Raw genomic sequence first — 19,300 nt, forward strand, 5'->3', positions numbered from 1 at the left:
AAGACAAACTCATAATCGTACATGAACCAAAAATCCAAACACATTGAACTATAATCCACTCGCAAAACAAATAACCATATAAAACATAAAAGTATATCACTTAGGTTATGTAGCACGGGTGTGCTAACTTAATCCTGTTTGTCCTGTGAGATTTTATTGGGGTGAACCAAAACAACCGAGCACAAAATTATATACATGCCATATATGTATATATAAAGAAGACGGTCTATGCATGTCCCCGGCTACTTGGGTCGACGCCTTCTTTCTATCGCTATGATTTCATCTGTATCTTTTGTTTCGTACAACGATGGCTTCCTTTGGACCTGGAGGCGGCTGCAGAAACATGCTGCTTTTCATTAGCCGGAGGAACCCGTCAAATATTAACCAGAATAACTTCATTTCATTTTTTTTCAAATCCTGTATTCTCATGAGCCTTAAGGCCAACATATCCAGCAGCAACCTAACCTGAAAAGTCTGCAAGATATCTTGCAGTTCTGCGGTGATCTCATAGAAAACGGGTCGTGTATGGGGGTTCTCACCCCAACACCGTTGAATCAACTTAGACAATCTCGGATGCACGCTCGAGGGAATCACCAAGCGAATTCCCTGACAAACAAGGAGCAATGCTCACTTTTCATACTTGCACGTCCACTATCGACAGCTGATGAACAACACCGAGACTGTAATTTAACTTCGTTGGCATCAAATGTCGTACCTGCCTTACTGACAGTGCCGCTTGCAATGGTGTCAGGTTTTCGTATGGGACCTGTATAGCAGGACCAAGAAGGGTTATTACCTTTAATCAAAGTACTGATGTTCGATGAACACCAAACACCAACGTTTTACCTTTGAAGTGACCAACTCCCATAGAACAATAGCAAAGCTGAAGACATCTGCCTTGTGGTCATAAGACTTATGGTTTATCACCTGGCATGACAAAAAATTCTAATAAGTACATCATGTAGGCACAATGCCTCGGTTCCATACAACATGTGTTCTAAGCTCTGACGAAAGTGAGAGCATAGATAGTACACAGAAATATGCACTTCTTCATAAACTTGCTGTGAAAATGGGGATGACTAATAAATAGCGAAGGAAAACAGGACAGGCTATTCGTTACCAAGTAATAGCACATAGTTTCCGCACGAGGTTCAGGGATTTTGTCTTGCTATATGTGTGTTGCAACAACAAAAGAGTGGTTGAGCAAATATAGGATATTGGATATTTTCTAGGAAGGGGAAAGGATGCTAAAGGACAATGAACAAACCGATAACACACCTCAGGTGCTATCCATCTATAGGTGCCATTTTCGGAAGTCATATCTCCCTCTTGCGAGACACCAAAATCTGCAATCTTCACGACCTATTTTGAAAGAACCACAACCAATTATCATTTTTTTTATCTTGACATGAAAAGTACATGGCTTTATAACAGTATGCACACTTGACCCTAAAAGAACAATATGCATACTTGAGCATCACCAAGTAATAAATTGGCAGACTTCAAATCTCTATGGATGATGTTATTCTGGTGCAAATAATCCATCCCTTTCGAGATGCCAATAGCAATCCTAAGAATCAACGAAAGCTCCAAGGTATTTTTTTGCTTGTGAAGGAAGTCATACAGATTACCTCCAGCCATGTACTCTGAAGCAATCACACACAATAAAAAGAGCAAAATATCAGTTAATAGAAAATTACAAACTGCTTCATAATAACTAAATAAATGAACTCTAGACAGACTTCTTTTTAAGTGGGAACCAGACAGAGGCCTCCGATTTTCACTATCAGAAACCTGAGAAGTAAAAGTTTGTACAAACAAACAGATAATAAAACATAAGCAGCTGATCAGTGCAGGGATCCGCCCCAACAGCGATCTACATACACACACAAGACGAAAACGTAGAATGAATGCAGAGAATGAGAGTGAAGAAATTGTAAGCAAGCTTCAGGTAGTGAGCATGTCCAGCAGCACATCTTCTTTGTGCCCATATGTAAATGGTGTAGAATTTTCCTATTAAATTCCAAAATGCAACTTTATGTAATAGTAGCTACCAAATGATAGGCATGATAGGCTGACTGAAGGATGGGCGGAGACATGTCGATATGATAGAAACAGAGCAACAGGATTCCTCTAATCAGACATATCTTGCATTCCTGTCTGACTTGTACTATGTTCCAGCACGGTGTAGATATTCTTGTCTTACTTATCTGCTCTTCAAGTCCCTACCAAAATGCGTAGAAGACGGGAGTTATCCCCTGTCTTTCGAGCTCAGTTTTTCTTTCTTTTTTTATTTCTAAATCAAGCTTATCAAATGTGTTATCAATAGCTATTTAAGCACGACCTCCAATTTTTAGTCACCAATGATATTCATAGTGTAACTGTGCCCATGGATAACAGTACTTTCATGTGAGTCTGCAACAAGGATATTGTTTGCTATCCATACTACAACAAGCAATATTAGTGTCTGACCTGTTACAATGAGATACCATCGATGCTTTGTGCATGCCCCATAAAAGCGAATGACATTTTCATGATTAACACTCCTGGACATGATTATATTGTGTTAGCATCTTCTGGAACTAAGTCGTTTATGCGTCGCAGAAAAAAAAAACATACCTTAAAATCATTATTTGTTGCAAAAACTCCACTTTTGAATCATCATTAGCATGTCCAGTTCTAAGGTACTTCATTGCAACATCCACACCAAGGTAAGTTCCTCGATATCTGCAAAATAAAAAAAATACTGGTTACTGAATTGTCCTAAAGTTTCCACAAATCATAATACAGATGATTTCACTATGTTTGTTGGCAGTGTCCCTTGTGAACCTATTTCACTGTGAAAACATGCTAGAAAACGGCATGAAATCCCCACTAGCAGAGTAGCAGTTAAGTGGTGTATGTCATCCTTAACAATTAATTCATGTTACTCTTTCCTCTATTTACTAAGCAAGTGCTATGTAGTTCTTACAAGTCACCAGAAGATTTAGATGCGATCCTTTCCTCAATCTGCAACAGATCCCAGTCGAATTCAGAATCTCCAATCTTTTCTTGCAGCTCTAGTATTCTCTCCGAGGCTGAAGTTGTTAGATTACATAATGAGGGCTGCGTACCACAAGGAAGTTAAAGTTGTTAGGAAAAGGTTAGACACAACTTGTTAATTCTTGCAATGCTTACTGCATGCATTTACAGCACAGCTGCATTTGCATACTTAGAAAAGTTGAATTACCAGCACCTATGTACTATAACTGACCAGGCAGATACCTAAGAATTTTAAGTATTCACGTAAGTAATGTAAGTATGTAACTAAAAAAAGAAGAGAAAGCTTACATTACGTTTCGCTGTCTCCTTGAGCTGCTGCAGCAAACCATCTGTCTCCTGCATATAGCGTCAGGTAATATTTTACTCAAAAAAAAATCTTTTGGAAGTAACAGTGTGTAATATAACCTACAGATGCTCCACTACTCATAAGAATCTACAGAGCACATTGAGAACTCGGTTACTCCGTCTTACCTAGGCAGGCACTCCAAATTCATGGGTTAATGTCAAAATACAGCTCTATGTTCTATGACCACGTTATAAGCTAAATAGCTATCAACTAAGATGGTGCCCAGGATTTTTTATTTCATTGACAATAACTAGGGGGAACACATAAACTCATAAGTAACTGGAACTACACAAATGCGTCCACTTTTGAGTTATCGTTAAGATGTCGCACGAGTGTATAGATGTGCTCCAGTATAACCATGCTTTAAGTTTACCTCTGTATCCCAGCCATCAACAACAAATATGCCCAAACACAATCCATCTGTTGTTGAGAACACGTGAGCTTCACGAATGTTCAATCCAAGATTGCATACCAACGAAGATAGCTACAAAACAATAACTCAAAATTTTATAGAAGTTGATACAAGTAGTATGACACGGCCGATGGACCGATACTCCTATGTCCTTACCTGACAAAGGAGCTTTGGCTTGTCATTAGAAGAAAAAATAATTTCATGAAGAAGCTGAATTTCTGTATCCCTCCTGTGGAAATTTAAACGGCAACTGAGGATCAAAGTTCATTGCTGAGGCAGGTTAACGAAAAGGTAGCCCGAAATACGCCACTTGCCAAACTACTATGAAATACGCCAATGCCAAACTGCACGAAGATAGCCCACCACCACGCTCTCCTAGATAGTCGTATGGTTCAACTTCAATATATCATTCCAGATTGCAAATGAAAACATGCTATGCTAAAATCTTTCTATCAAGTTATGAGAACCATTGGCACTGCCACATGGTTGTTTTTTCAATAAAAATGAGCTGCAACGCAGGCCAACAGAAAAGTTATCAGCATGTTTTGGTCAAGCCATTCCGGATTTACAAATCAGAATAAAAGAAAGCTTTATATTTGAAAGAAGACCAACTTTTGTGTGTGTGTGTGTGTGCCAAAATGATCAAACAACTTTCCTCTAAAACAGATGATCAAGTGGCGTCAACGGTACTACTTGCTCCCTCCCGAGATCCAATCTCCGTCCCGGGTCGCTCCTTCCCTGAGCGACTCCGGAGGCACCCCCGCCCTAGAACTTCCCCTCCCCGATCTTGGCTCCTCCAGCCGCCGCCGTTGCGGCAGCGGCGGCGCCCATCCCGTCAAAGACGGAAGGCTGGAGAGGCACTGCGCAGTGGTGCTCCACGGGCAGAGGTGGGGCGTTGGCTGGGAGTGCAGGGCGGCGCGACTGTTATGGCCACGGCCTAAGGTCTTTCGGCAGGGTGGCATCATGGAGGTGCAGGCGTGACGCCCGCGGACGTGTTGCTCCGATCTGATTCGGGCCAACGCGGACGTGCAGGGTTGCCTTCTTCTCGACGTCCAGTCCGGCAAGGAGTTGACCGGCAGCGTGGGGGCCTGCTGGTCTTGCGTCTAAAGGTGGTCTGGACGTGCTGTTCTTCGAGTGCCAAGTCGTCATCTGCTTCATGTCGGCCTCCCCGATCTGGACGCCGACGAGTTCCCCTTGGAGATTTCCGCTGATTAGCGCATGGCGCCACTGGATATCTAGATCGGATTTGATCCGGTCATGCGCGCCCTTATCTTCGGCCAGTGAGGCTTCATGAGGGCATGGCGCGAAGCTTCGCGTTCTTTTTGGTGCCATGGGACATGTCTAAATATAGATTTCCACGATACTGATAGAGGTGGAGAAAGTCATGACGGTTGCGATCGGAGGTTTGAAATGGCAGAGAGGTGTTTTGGTTGCGACGAAGACTATGGCACATGTTCTTCCTGTGTGTCAGGTGTTTGGTGACTTGCAGATGCAGCCTTGGCAAGACGGGGTGGCGTGAAGGTTCGCGTTTTTGTTGGTGCCATGGGACATGTCTAAATATAGATTTCTATGATGTTGATAGAGGTGGAGAAAGTCATGGCGGTTGCGATCAGAGGTTTGAAATGGCAGAGAGGTGTTTTGGTTGCGACGAAGACTGGTGGCACATGTTCTTTCCGTGTGTCAGGTGTCTGGTAACTTGCAGATTCAGCCTTGGCAAGAGGGGTGGCATTATCTTTGGTGGTGGTTAGAGTGCCGCTGTTATCGAGTTTCAATCACCATGATGGGATCTTTGCTTTCTTTTGCTCTCTATTTTATTTTATTTTTGATGTGTGCATCCCTGATATGTTTGGACATCTTGTTGGTGCAGAGGCTGAGTGTAATTCGTACGTTTGCGATATTAATATATTCCCCTTGTAGGAAAAAAAGATGATCAAGTGTAAACCAGAGGCGTTGGAGAGTGGGTGGGCGGGTGGGGTGAACCTATACGATACGGTACCTCAAATCGGAGGCCAGAGAGCCTCCACAGTTACCGTTTTCACTCGGAGCAGACTCTGCGTCCTGCAGTTTGTCCTCATGAAGGTACTGCCCATGGAAACATAGCATAATAATAATACAGTAAGCGACACTGCAAGCATCTTGTTCCAGTTTAATGGATGGGTGGATGGATTACCCGTAGGAATCGTGCGTGGAAGACGGGGCGGTTGTCGGGGTCGGCGCACTCGGCGAGGATCCGGCGGTGCAGCAGCACGTCCTCGGCCCTGTTCACGTCCAGGTCGATGTAGTAGCTGGACGGGAGGCGGTCGTAGTGGTCCTCAAGCACGAGGTCCAAGAAGGGGTCGGAGAGCGCCTCCTGGTTGCCGGCGGCCCGCAGGCGGTCGTAGACCTCCCTCCTGACGCCGGACAGCTGCACCGCGCGCGCACCGCTGCCGCCGCCGTGGCCGGCGGCCGCGGGGGGCGGCCAGCAGCTCTCGCCCGCGCCGTCGCTGTCCGCCATCCGCCCGCGCGTGTGCGTGGGCCAACGCTGCGGCCATCGCGGCGCGCTTTATGGGAGTGGGAGTGGGGAGAGCGAGGGACGGTGACGACGACGTACTGCCGGCGCAGTGGACTGGGCTGGCGAATCCGAGGGGGCTCTCTTGGCGGTTGCGGCCGGCCAGAATTTTCTAGATGGCGGCGCCGGCTGCGTATTTGCAGTGGCGCGCGCGAGCAAGGGGCACGCCCAGCCCACCCGCCGGCCACGACGAGCCGAGCCCGAACCCAGAAATGGCGAAAAAAGATAGTTATTTATTCAAAACCACTAGGGTGCCACATTGAAGACAGGGCACACTAAACCATAAAAAATGTGCCTAATGAGTAACACGGAGCACTGATGTTTCAATTTGGCACGAAAACAATGAAACCAACAGTGGTGGCCCGCCGACGAGATGACGTGATGTGCTTGTGTGGACAATATGCTGACTTGAAGGGGGTCCCACCTATCAATGACTAATGTGTTTATTTTTGTCACCTTTTCTTTTTATTTCTTTTTTCCTCTATGCGCATTTAACCGAACACATTGTGAGCGAGCGCTGGACACGGACATCATCGGCACTGCCACGACAGAGGACATGTGCAGCAGTAACGCCTAGCCAGCACCTCTCCGGGCTTCTGCCGGCGAGCACCTCCGGGAGACCAGCTCACGTCTATGGGCCACGTCGTGGAAGTGGCCGCTCGTCAGAGGTGGACGCGGACATGGCCAGGGTGGGAACTCGTGGGAGCACAACGTGCAGCCCTGCGTGGCGTGCAAGGCGAGGCGCCACAAATCCTGACTTTGCCGTCAATGGCGGACGGTCGGGAATGGAGGGATGAGGCACGGACGCAGCGAGTGGGAGCAGCGCCGGCAGCAGGACGTGCGAGCTTGCTCCGCGCCCGCTAGAGCCGGAGCAGAGCGCGCCATCCGAGGGCGGGAAGCTCAACCTCGCCACGGAAGCCGTGGACTCAGCGGCGCTAGAGCCGAACGCAGATCCGACCTCCAACGAGGCCTGCGTCATCAGAGCCTCGGACTCGTCTCCAGCCATAGGCTCTGAACCACATGTATCAGCACCCATCGAATCTAACTGGGCGTCGATCCTGGAGTTCAGCTCCGCGGACATCTTTCAACACTCACCCTTGGGCGATGTGTTAAACTCATTAAAGTCCCTCTCCTTGTCAGGAGATTCTTGGCCGAACTATGTCTGGCTTGAGTGGGAAGCGAACGACGAAGAGCTTCGTTGCCCACCCACCACCCACTTGATAGCCACTGTCGATGATTTGACCGACATGCTTGATTTCGACTCCGAGGACATCGACGATATGGACGACGATGCCGGAGAAGAACAGGAACCACCGCCCATAGGGCGTTGGACAACCACCTCATCATACGATATATACATGGTGGATACACCCAAAGAAGACAATGGCGAGAATAAAAAGGATCCAGTTGAGGATAAGCCTCCTGAGAAGCAGCCAAAGTGCCGACGTCAGCGGCGCCGCTCTAAATCACCCCATGGTAAAAATAGCGATACCGGCACCAGAGACAATAGCACTCCGGACGATGCCGAAGACAACGAAGACCCCGCCAAGCCAAGTTTCAAATAGGCTGAACGGGAAGACGGGCGAGCCAACCCTGATGAATAGGCCGTGAACGACGACTCAGAGGACAGCAATTACATGTCTCTCTCCGAGGACGAGGTGAGCCTCGGCGACGAAGAATTTATCGTGCCGGAGGATCCCATCGAGCAAGAGCGTGTTAAGCGCCGGCTATTAGCCACTGCAAAGAGCCTAAAGAAGAAGCATCAACAGCTTCAAGCTGACCAAGATTTGCTCACTGATAGATGGACTGAGGTCCTGGCAGCCGAGGAATATGGACTCGAATGCCCAGCCAAAAGTTACCCGCGGTGCAAATTGCTACCTCAATTCGATGATGAGGCGTGGGAGCCCGTACTACTAGCGCATAATGCGGCTGGCCGACCTCCGCGTGGCCGAGATAAAGCGGTAATTTCAGCCTGAATATCAGCCCGCTTTGCCTCGCCGAACAAACAGAAACAAAACAACTCGGGGAAACACGCATGACATGCGGTACCACTTGGAGAACAGAGTAGGACAAACCAGATCGATCTATGGATCACGGGGGTGCGCCCCAACGTGCAACAACGGCCACCACACCGGATATGACAAATACACACCTGTCCGAGCCGACCACCGCAGACCGGCTCTATCTGAGCTGCGTCCCGACATAGCCCGACATAGAGGCGCCGCACACCCCCTATGCTTCACTGATGAAGTAATGGAACATGAATTCCCAGAAGGGTTTAAACCCGTAAACATTGAATCATACGATGGGACAACAGATCCCGCGGTATGGATCGAGGACTTCCTTCTCCATATACATATGGCCCGCGGTGATGATCTCCATGCCATCAAGTATCTCCGGCTAAAACTCAAGGGACCAGCTCGGCACTGGTTGAACAGTGTGCCCGAAAACTCCATTGGCAGTTGGGATAACCTGGAAGATGCATTCCTTGACAACTTCCAGGGCACTTATGTCCGACCTCCGGATGCCGATGACTTAAGTCATATAATCCAACAGTCCGGAGAGTCAGCCAGGAAATTCTGGACTCGGTTCATAACTAAAAAGAACCAGATCATTGATTGTCCGGATGCCGAAGCCCTAGCGGCCTTTAAGCATAACATCTATGACGAGTGGATCGCCCCACACCTCGGCCAAGAGAAGCTGAAGTCCATGGCAGCCCTTACGACGCTCATGACCCGCTTTTGTGCGGGCGAGGATAGCTGGCTAGCTCGTAGCAACAGCACCTCTAGTAAACCTGGCACTTCCGAAGCCAGAGATAGCAACGGCAAGCCCCGACGTAACAGACACAAGCATCGAAATAATGGCGATCACGCCGAAGACACGGCCGTCAATGCCGGATTCAGTGGCTCCAAGTCCGGTCAGCGGAAAAAGCCATTTAAGAGAAACAATCTGGGGCCGTCCAGTCTGGACCGCATTCTCGATCGTCCATGTCAAATCCACGACACCCCCGATAAACCAGCCAATCATACCAATAGAGAATGTTAGGTATTCAAACAGGCCGGCAAGTTAAACACCAAAAACAAGGAAAAGGGATCGCAAAGCGATGACGACGAGGAACCCCGGCCACCGAACACAAGGGGACAGAAGAAGTTTCCTCCCCAAGTCAAAATGGTAAACATGATATATGCTACCCATATCCCCAAAAGGGAGCGGAAGCGCGCACTAGGGACGTCTACGCGATGGAGCCAGTCGCCCTAAAGTTCAACCCATGGTCCTCCTGTCCGATCACCTTCGATCGGAGGGACCATCCGACCAGTATCCGTCATGGCGGTTCAGCAGCACTGGTCCTTGACCCCATTATTGATGGATTCCACCTCACACAAGTCCTCATGGACGGTGGCAGCAGCCTGAACCTGCTCTGCAGCCCTTGCAGTAGAAGTACGGAGCAGCCTTCTTAGGCAGACCCTCAATTCGGCAATAAAGCCCCGGGACACCGTCAAGCAAGTCTGAACTACTTTGCAGCAGGATCGTACGGCTCGTCCAGAGCCCACCTAGCAATTCGGCCTCCGTCCTAGTCCCAATCAAGCGGTGAAATTCATGCCGCACGTACATAATTATTGTTGGAAATATGCCCTAGAGGCAATAATAAAAGCATTATTATTATATTTCCTTGTTCATGATAATTGTCTTTATTCATGCTATAATTGTGTTATCCGGAAATCGTAATACATGTGTGAATAACAGACACCAACATGTCCCTAGTGAGCCTCTAGTTGACTAGCTCGTTGATCAACAGATAGTCATGGTTTCCTGACTATGGACACTGGATGTCATTGATAACGAGATCACATCATTGGGAGAATGATGTGATGGACAAGACCCAATCCTAAACATAGCACAAGATCGTATAGTTCGTTTGCTAGAGTTTTCCAATGTCAAGTATCTTTTCCTTAGACCATGAGATCGTGTAACTCCCGGATACCGTAGAAGTGCTTTGGGTATGCCAAACGTCACAACGTAACTGGGTGACTATAAAGGTAGACTACGGGTATCTCCGAAAGTGTCTGTTGGGTGACATGGATCAAGACTGGGATTTGTCACTCCGTATGACGGAGAGGTATCACTGGGCCCACTCGGTAATGCATCATCATAATGAGCTCAGAGTGACCAAGTGTCTGGTCACGGGATCATGCATTACGGTACGAGTAAAGTGACTTGCCGGTAACGAGATTGAACGAGGTATTGGGATACCGACGATCGAATCTCGGGCAAGTAACATATCGATAGACAAAGGGAATAGCGTACGGGATTGATTAAATCCTCGACATCGTGGTTCATCCGATGAGATCATCGTGGAGCATGTGGGAGCCAACATGGGTATCCAGATCCCGCTGTTGGTTATTGACCGGAGAGTCGTCTCGGTCATGTCTGCTTGTCTCCCGAACCCGTAGGGTCTACACACTTAAGGTTCGGTGACGCTAGGGTTATGAAGATATGTATATGCAGAAACCCGAATGTTGTTCGGAGTCCCGGATGAGATCCCGGACGTCATGAGGAGTTCCGGAATGGTCCGGAGGTAAAGAATTATATATAGGAAGTGCTATTTCGGGCATCGGGACAAGTTTCGGGGTTATCGGTATTGTACCGGGACCACCAGAAGGGTCCCGGTGGTCCACCGGGTGGGGCCACCTGTCCCAGGGGGCCACATGGGCTGTAGGGGGTGCGCCTTGGCCTAGATGGGCCAAGGGCACCAGCCCCTATAGGCCCATGCGCCTAGGGTTTCCACCATGGAAGAGTCCATGTGGTGGAAGGCACCCCTAGGTGCCTTGGGGGGGAGGGAAACCTCCCCTTGGCCGCCGCCCCCCTAGTAGATGCCATCTACTAGGGCCGGCGCCCCCCCTTGGCACCCCTATATATAGTGGGGGGGAGAGGAGGGATTTTATACCAGCCCCTGGCGCCTCCACCTCCCCCCGTTACGTCTCTCCCTCGTAGTCTCGGCGAAGCCCTGCTGCTGTGACGCCCTGCATCCACCACCACGCCGTCGTGCTGCTGGATCTTCATCAACCTCTCCTCCCCCCTTGCTGGATCAAGAAGGAGGAGACGTCTCCCGTCCCGTACGTGTGTTGAACGCGGAGGTGCCGTCCGTTCGGCGCTGGTCATCGGTGATTTGGATCACGTCGAGTACGACTACATCATCACCGTTCTTTTGAACGCTTCCGCTCGCGATCTACAAAGGTATGTAGATGCATCCAATGACTCGTTGCTAGATGAACTCCTAGATGATCTTGGTGAAATGAGTAGGAAAATTTTTGTTTTCTGCAACGTTCCCCAACAGTGGTATCAGAGCTAGGTCTATGCATAGTTCTTCTTGCGCGAGTTGAACACAATTTGTTGTGGGCGTAGATTTGTCAACTTTCTTGCCGTTACTAGTCCTTTCTTGCTTCAGCGGTATTGTGGGATGAAGCGGCCCGGACCAACCTTACACGTACGCTTACGTGAGACCGGTTCCACCGACTAACATGCACTAGTTGCATAAGGTGGCTGGCGGGTGTCTGTCTCTCCTACTTTAGTTGGAGCGGAATCGATGAACAGGGTCCTTATGAAGGGTAAATAGAAGTTGACAAATCACGTTGTGGCTTTAACGTAGGTAAGAAAACGTTCTTGCTAGAACCCTAATTCAGCCACGTAAAACTTGCAACAACAATTAGAGGACGTCTAACTTGTTTTTGCAGCAAGTGGTTTGTGATATGATATAGCCAAAGTTGTGATGAATGATGAATGATCTATATGTGATGTATGAGATGTTCATGCTATTGTAATAGGAATCACGACTTGCATGTTGATGAGTATGACAACCGGCAGGAGCCATAGGAGTTGTCTTTATTCTTTTATATGACCTGCGTGTCATCAAGAAACGCCATGTAAATTACTTTACTTTATTGCTAAACGCGTTAGCCATAGTAGTAGAAGTAATAGTTGGCGAGCAACTTCATGGAGACACGATGATGGAGATCATGATGATGGAGATCATGGTGTCAAGCCGGTGACAAGATGATCATGGAGCCCCAAGATGGAGATCAAAGGAGCTATGTGATATTGGCCATATCATGTCACGTTTATTATTTGATTGCATGTGATGTTTATCATGTTTTGCATCTTGTTTACTTAGAACGACGGTAGTAAATAAGGTGATCCCTCATACTAATTTCAAGAAGTGTTCCCTCTAACTGTGCACCGTCGCGACAGTTCGCTGTTTCAAAACACCACGTGATGATCGGGTGTTTTATTCAGACGTTCACATACAACGGGTGTAAGACAGATTTACACATGCAAACACTTAGGTTGACTTGACGAGCCTAGCATGTACATACATGGCCTCGGAACACGGAAGACCGAAAGGTCGAGCATGAGTCGTATAGAAGATACGATCAACATGAAGATGTTCACCGATGTTGACTAGTCCGTCTCACGTGATGATCGGACACGGTCTAGTTTAATCTAAGTGGGAGTTCATTAATAATTTGATTAGTTGAACTTAATTATCATGAACTTAGTCTAAATATTTTACAATATGTCTTGTAGATTAAATGGCCAACGTAGTCCTCAACTTCAACGCGTTCCTAGAGAAAACCAAGCTGAAAGACGATGGCAGCAACTATACGGACTGGGTCCGGAACCTGAGGATCATCCTCATAGCTGCCAAGAAAGATTATGTCCTACAAGCACCGCTTGGTGACGCACCCGTTCTCCCTGCAGAACAAGATGTTATGAACGCTTGGCAGGCACGTTTCGATGACTACTCCCTCGTTCAGTGCGGCATGCTTTACAGCCTAGAGCCGGGGCTCCAAAAGCGTTTTGAGAGACATGGAGCATATGAGATGTTCGAAGAGCTGAAAATGGTTTTCCAAGCTCATGCCCGGGTCGAGAGATATGAAGTCTCCGACAAATTCTTCAGCTGTAAGATGGAGGAAAACAGTTCTGTCAGTGAGCACATACTCACTATGTCTGGGTTGCATAACCGCTTGACTCAGCTGGGAGTTAATCTCCCGAATGATGCGATCATTGACAGAATCCTCCAGTCGCTTCCACCAAGCTACAAGAGCTTTGTGATGAACTTCAATATGCAGGGGATGGAAAAGACCATTCCTGAAGTATTTGCTATGCTGAAATCAGTAGAGGTAGAAGTCAGGAAGGAACATCAAGTGTTGATGGTCAATAAAACCACTAAGTTCAAGAAAGGCAAGGGTAAAAAGAACTTCAAGAAGGACGGCAAGGAGGTTGCCGCGCCCGGCAAGCAAGCTGTCGGGAAGAAGCCAAAGAATGGACCCAAGCCCGAGACTAAGTGTTTTTATTGCAAGGGAAGCGGTCACTGGAAGCGGAACTGCCCTAAGTACTTAGCGGATAAGAAGGCCGGCAAAAGAAAAGGTATATGTGATATACATGTAATTGATGTGTACCTTACTAGTGCCCGTAGTAGCTCCTGGGTATTTGATACCGGTGCAGTTGCTCACATTTGTAACTCAAAGCAGGGGCTGCGGAATAAGCGGAAACTGGCAAAGGACGAGGTGACGATGCGCGTCGGGAATGGTTCCAAGGTCAATGTAATCGCCGTCGACACGCTACCTCTGCATCTCCCTTCGGGATTAGTTTTAAACCTTAATAATTGTTATTTAGTGCCAGCTTTGAGCATGAACATTGTATCAGGATCTCGTTTAATTCGAGATGGCTACTCTTTTAAATCTGAGAATAATGGTTGTTCCATTTTTATGAGAGATATGTTTTATGGTCATGCTCCTATGGTGAATGGTTTATTCTTTATGAATCTCGAACGTGATGCTACACATGTTCATAATGTGAGTACCAAAAGAAGTAAGGTTGATAATGATAGTCCCACATACCTGTGGCACTGCCGCCTTGGTCACATAGGTGTCAAACGCATGAAGAAGCTCCATGCTGATGGACTTTTAGAGTCTCTTGATTATGAATCATTTGACACATGCGAACCATGCCTTATGGGTAAAATGACCAAGACTCCGTTCTCAGGAACAATGGAGCGAGCAACCGACTTATTGGAAATCATACATGCTGATGTGTGCGGTCCAATGAGTGTTGAGGCTCGCGGTGGCTATCGTTATGTTCTCACCCTCACTTATGATTTAAGTAGGTATGGGTATATCTACTTAATGAAACACAAGTCTGAAACCTTTGAAAAGTTCAAGGAATTTCAGAGTGAGGTTGAAAATCAACGTGACAGGAAAATCAAGTTTCTACGATCAGATCGTGGAGGAGAATACTTGAGTCACGAGTTTGGCACACACTTAAGAAAATGTGGAATAGTTTCACAACTCACGCCGCCTGGAACACCTCAGCGTAATGGTGTGTCCGAACGTCGTAATCGCACTCTATTAGATATGGTGCGATCTATGATGTCTCTTACCGATTTACCGCTATCTTTTTGGGGCTATGCTTTAGAGACTGCCGCATTCACTTTAAATAGGGCTCCATCGAAATCCGTTGAGATGACACCGTATGAATTATGGTTTGGGAAGAAACCTAAGCTGTCGTTTCTAAAAGTTTGGGGATGCGATGCTTATGTCAAGAAACTTCAACCTGAAAAGCTCGAACCCAAGTCGGAAAAATGCGTCTTCATAGGATACCCTAAAGAAACTATTGGGTATACCTTCTACCTCAGATCCGAAGGCAAGATCTTTGTTGCCAAGAATGGATCCTTTCTAGAGAAGGAGTTTCTCTCGAAAGAAGTAAGTGGGAGGAAAGTAGACCTTGATGAAGTATTACCTCTTGAACCGGAAAATGGCGCAACTCAAGAAAATGTTTCTGAGGTGCCTGCACCGACAAGAGAGGAAGTTAATGATGATGATCAAGATACTTCTGATCAAGCTCCTACTGAAATTCGAAGGTCCACAAGGACACGTTCCGCACCAGAGTGGTACGGCAACCCTGTCTTGGAAATCATGTTGTTAGACAACGGTGAACCTTCGAACTATGAAGAAGCGATGGCGGGCCCGGATTCCGACAAATGGCTAGAAGCCATGAAATCTGAGATAGGATCCATGTATGAAAACGAAGTATGGACTTTGACTGACTTGCCCGTTGAGCGGCGAGCCATAGAAAATAAATGGATCTTTAAGAAGAAGACAGACGCGGATGGTAATGTGACCATCTATAAAGCTCGGCTTGTCGCTAAGGGTTATCGACAAGTTCAAGGGGTTGACTACGATGAGACTTTCTCACCGGTAGCGAAGCTGAAGTCCATCCGAATCATGTTAGCAATTGCCGCATTCTATGATTACGAAATATGGCAAATGGACGTCAAAACGGCATTCCTTAATGGTTTCCTTAAGGAAGAATTGTATATGATGCAGCCGGAAGGTTTTGTCGATCCTAAGAATGCTGACAAAGTGTGCAAGCTCCAACGCTCGATTTATGGGCTGGTGCAAGCATCTCGGAGTTGGAACATTCGCTTTGATGAGATGATCAAAGCGTTTGGGTTTACACAGACTTATGGAGAAGCCTGCGTTTACAAGAAAGTGAGTGGGAGCTCTGTAGCATTTCTCATATTATATGTAGATGACATACTCTTGATGGGAAATGATATAGAACTCTTGGACAGCATCAAGGCCTACTTGAATAAAAGTTTTTCAATGAAGGACCTTGGAGAAGCTGCTTATATATTAGGCATCAAAATCTATAGAGATAGATCGAGACGCCTCATAGGTCTTTCACAAAACACATACCTTGATAAGATATTGAAGAAGTTCAATATGGATCAATCCAAGAAGGGGTTCTTGCCTGTGTTGCAAGGTGTGAAATTGAGCTCAGCTCAATGTCCGACCACGGCAGAAGATATAGAAGAGATGAGCGTCATCCCCTATGCCTCAGCCATAGGTTCTATTATGTATGCCATGCTGTGTACCAGACCTGATGTTAACCTTGCCGTCAGTTTGGTAGGAAGGTACCAAAGTAATCCCGGCAAGGAACACTGGACAGCGGTCAAGAATATCCTGAAGTACCTGAAAAGGACTAAGGAAATGTTTCTCGTTTATGGAGGTGACGAAGAGCTCGTCGTAAAGGGTTACGTCGACGCTAGCTTCGACACAGATCTGGATGACTCTAAGTCACAAACCGGATACGTGTATATTTTGAATGGTGGGGCAGTAAGCTGGTGCAGTTGCAAGCAAAGCGTCGTGGCGGGATCTACATGTGAAGCGGAGTACATGGCAGCCTCGGAGGCAGGACATGAAGCAATATGGGTGAAGGAGTTCATCACCGACCTAGGAGTCATACCCAATGCGTCGGGGCCGATCAAGCTCTTCTGTGACAACACTGGAGCTATTGCACTTGCCAAGGAGCCCAGGTTTCACAAGAAGACAAGGCACATCAAGCGTCGCTTCAACTCCATTCGTGAAAATGTTCAAGATGGAGACATAGAGATTTGTAAAGTACATACGGACCTGAATGTAGTAGATCCGTTGACTAAACCTCTCCCTAGAGCAAAACATGATCAACACCAGAATTCCATGGGTGTTCGATTCATCACAATGTAACTAGATTATTGACTCTAGTGCAAGTGGGAGACTGTTGGAAATATGCCCTAGAGGCAATAATAAAAGCATTATTATTATATTTCCTTGTTCATGATAATTGTCTTTATTCATGCTATAATTGTGTTATCCGGAAATCGTAATACATGTGTGAATAACAGACACCAACATGTCCCTAGTGAGTCTCTAGTTGACTAGCTCGTTGATCAACAGATAGTCATGGTTTCCTGACTATGGACACTGGATGTCATTGATAACGAGATCACATCATTGGGAGAATGATGTGATGGACAAGACCCAATCCTAAACATAGCACAAGATCGTATAGTTCGTTTGCTAGAGTTTTCCAATGTCAAGTATCTTTTCCTTAGACCATGAGATCGTGTAACTCCCGGATACCGTAGGAGTGCTTTGGGTATGCCAAACATCACAACGTAACTGGGTGACTATAAAGGTAGACTACGGGTATCTCCGAAAGTGTCTGTTGGGTGACATGGATCAAGACTAGGATTTGTCACTCCGTATGACGGAGAGGTATCACCGGGCCCACTCGGTAATGCATCATCATAATGAGCTCAGAGTGACCAAGTGTCTTGTCACGGGATCATGCATTACGGTACGAGTAAAGTGACTTGCCGGTAACGAGATTGAACGAGGTATTGGGATACCGACGATCGAATCTCGGGCAAGTAACATATCGATAGACAAAGGGAATAGCGTACGGGATTGATTAAATCCTCGACATCGTGGTTCATCCGATGAGATCATCGTGGAGCATGTGGGAGCCAACATGGGTATCCAGATCCCGCTGTTGGTTATTGACCGGAGAGTCGTCTCGGTCATGTCTGCTTGTCTCCCGAACCCGTAGGGTCTACACACTTAAGGTTCGGTGACGCTAGGGTTATGAAGATATGTATATGCAGAAACCCGAATGTTGTTCGGAGTCCCGGATGAGATCCCGGACGCCACGAGGAGTTCCGGAATGGTCCGGAGGTAAAGAATTATATATAGGAAGTGCTATTTCGGGCATCGGGACAAGTTTCGGGGTTATCGGTATTGTACCGGGACCACCGGAAGGGTCCCGGTGGTCCACCGGGTGGGGCCACCTGTCCCAGGGGGCCACATGGGCTGTAGGGGGTGCGCCTTGGCCTAGATGGGCCAAGGGCACCAGCCCCTATAGGCCCATGCGCCTAGGGTTTCCACCATGGAAGAGTCCATGTGGTGGAAGGCACCCCTAGGTGCCTTGGGGGGGAGGGAAACCTCCCCTTGGCCGCCGCCCCCCCTAGTAGATGCCATCTACTAGGGCCGGCGCCCCCCCTTGGCACCCCTATATATAGTGGGGGGGAGAGGAGGGATTTTATACCAGCCCCTGGCGCCTCCACCTCCCCCCGTTACGTCTCTCCCTCGTAGTCTCGGCGAAGCCCTGCTGCTGTGACGCCCTGCATCCACCACCACGCCGTCGTGCTGCTGGATCTTCATCAACCTCTCCTCCCCCCTTGCTGGATCAAGAAGGAGGAGACGTCTCCCGTCCCGTACGTGTGTTGAACGCGGAGGTGCCGTCCGTTCGGCGCTGGTCATCGGTGATTTGGATCACGTCGAGTACGACTACATCATCACCGTTCTTTTGAACGCTTCCGCTCGCGATCTACAAAGGTATGTAGATGCATCCAATGACTCGTTGCTAGATGAACTCCTAGATGATCTTGGTGAAACGAGTAGGAAAATTTTTGTTTTCTGCAACGTTCCCCAACAATTATGCACTTAAAATACCATGTGCATAGATGGAGGCACAATTAGACTGCGGTCCACAACGCGACTCAACCTCCCCTGGATCCGCATACCTTCACTTTTTCTTTTCCTTTCAGGTTTTTCTCTTCTCACTACAAAAAAAGACACATCCGTGTCATTTTGGCCGAACGAATTTTTTTCTATCATACTTATGACACTTCTACTACGATAATTGTGACAAAACTCGGTATCATCATAGATGTGGTGGGCTCCTACTTCTATGACAAAAAATCATGACAGAAAATGGGCTTTTTGTCCTGGGCGGGCTGGAGATGCAGCTGCATGACATTATTTGGGCCGCCCATGATGGAAAAAACAGTGGTAGAAGCGAGGGCGAGGAAAATTTCGGGGAGTTCCCGGTTACGGTGGGTGGTCGGGGGCCGAGCGATGCACGTTTCTCTCGTACACGTATGCGCGTGTGTGCGAGGCGTTGGCTATAAATGATCCCGAGCGAGGCGTTGGGCTCTAACTGAACCCGAGCGATTGCACTGCAGGCTACGCGTTACTGAACCTGAGCGATCGATCGACGGCTGTTAACTGAACCCGATCGAGCGATTCCTTCACTACTACTGCTAACTGAAGTCGATCGATGCTGCCTCTGG

General features: G+C 47.5%; 1 protein-coding gene across 1 annotated transcript; it reads right to left on the minus strand.

Annotated features, from left to right (window-relative positions):
* Positions 1 to 82: 82 nt before the first annotated feature.
* LOC119361533 (serine/threonine-protein kinase STY8-like) lies at positions 83 to 6,294 on the minus strand. Its single transcript, XM_037626697.1, has 14 exons — positions 5,971 to 6,294; positions 5,797 to 5,882; positions 3,957 to 4,050; positions 3,762 to 3,872; positions 3,331 to 3,378; positions 2,972 to 3,105; positions 2,620 to 2,727; positions 2,473 to 2,546; positions 1,471 to 1,646; positions 1,279 to 1,362; positions 847 to 927; positions 716 to 766; positions 466 to 606; positions 83 to 333 (listed from the first exon to the last, which is right to left on the minus strand). The coding sequence occupies exons 1-14, from the start codon at positions 6,292 to 6,294 to the stop codon at positions 280 to 282; spliced, it is 1,566 nt and encodes a 521-aa protein (XP_037482594.1). The 3' UTR covers positions 83 to 279.
* Positions 6,295 to 19,300: the final 13,006 nt, after the last annotated feature.

The sequence above is a fragment of the Triticum dicoccoides genome, chromosome 2B (genome assembly GCF_002162155.2).
Source record: "Triticum dicoccoides isolate Atlit2015 ecotype Zavitan chromosome 2B, WEW_v2.0, whole genome shotgun sequence".
Lineage (NCBI taxonomy): Eukaryota > Viridiplantae > Streptophyta > Magnoliopsida > Poales > Poaceae > Triticum > Triticum dicoccoides.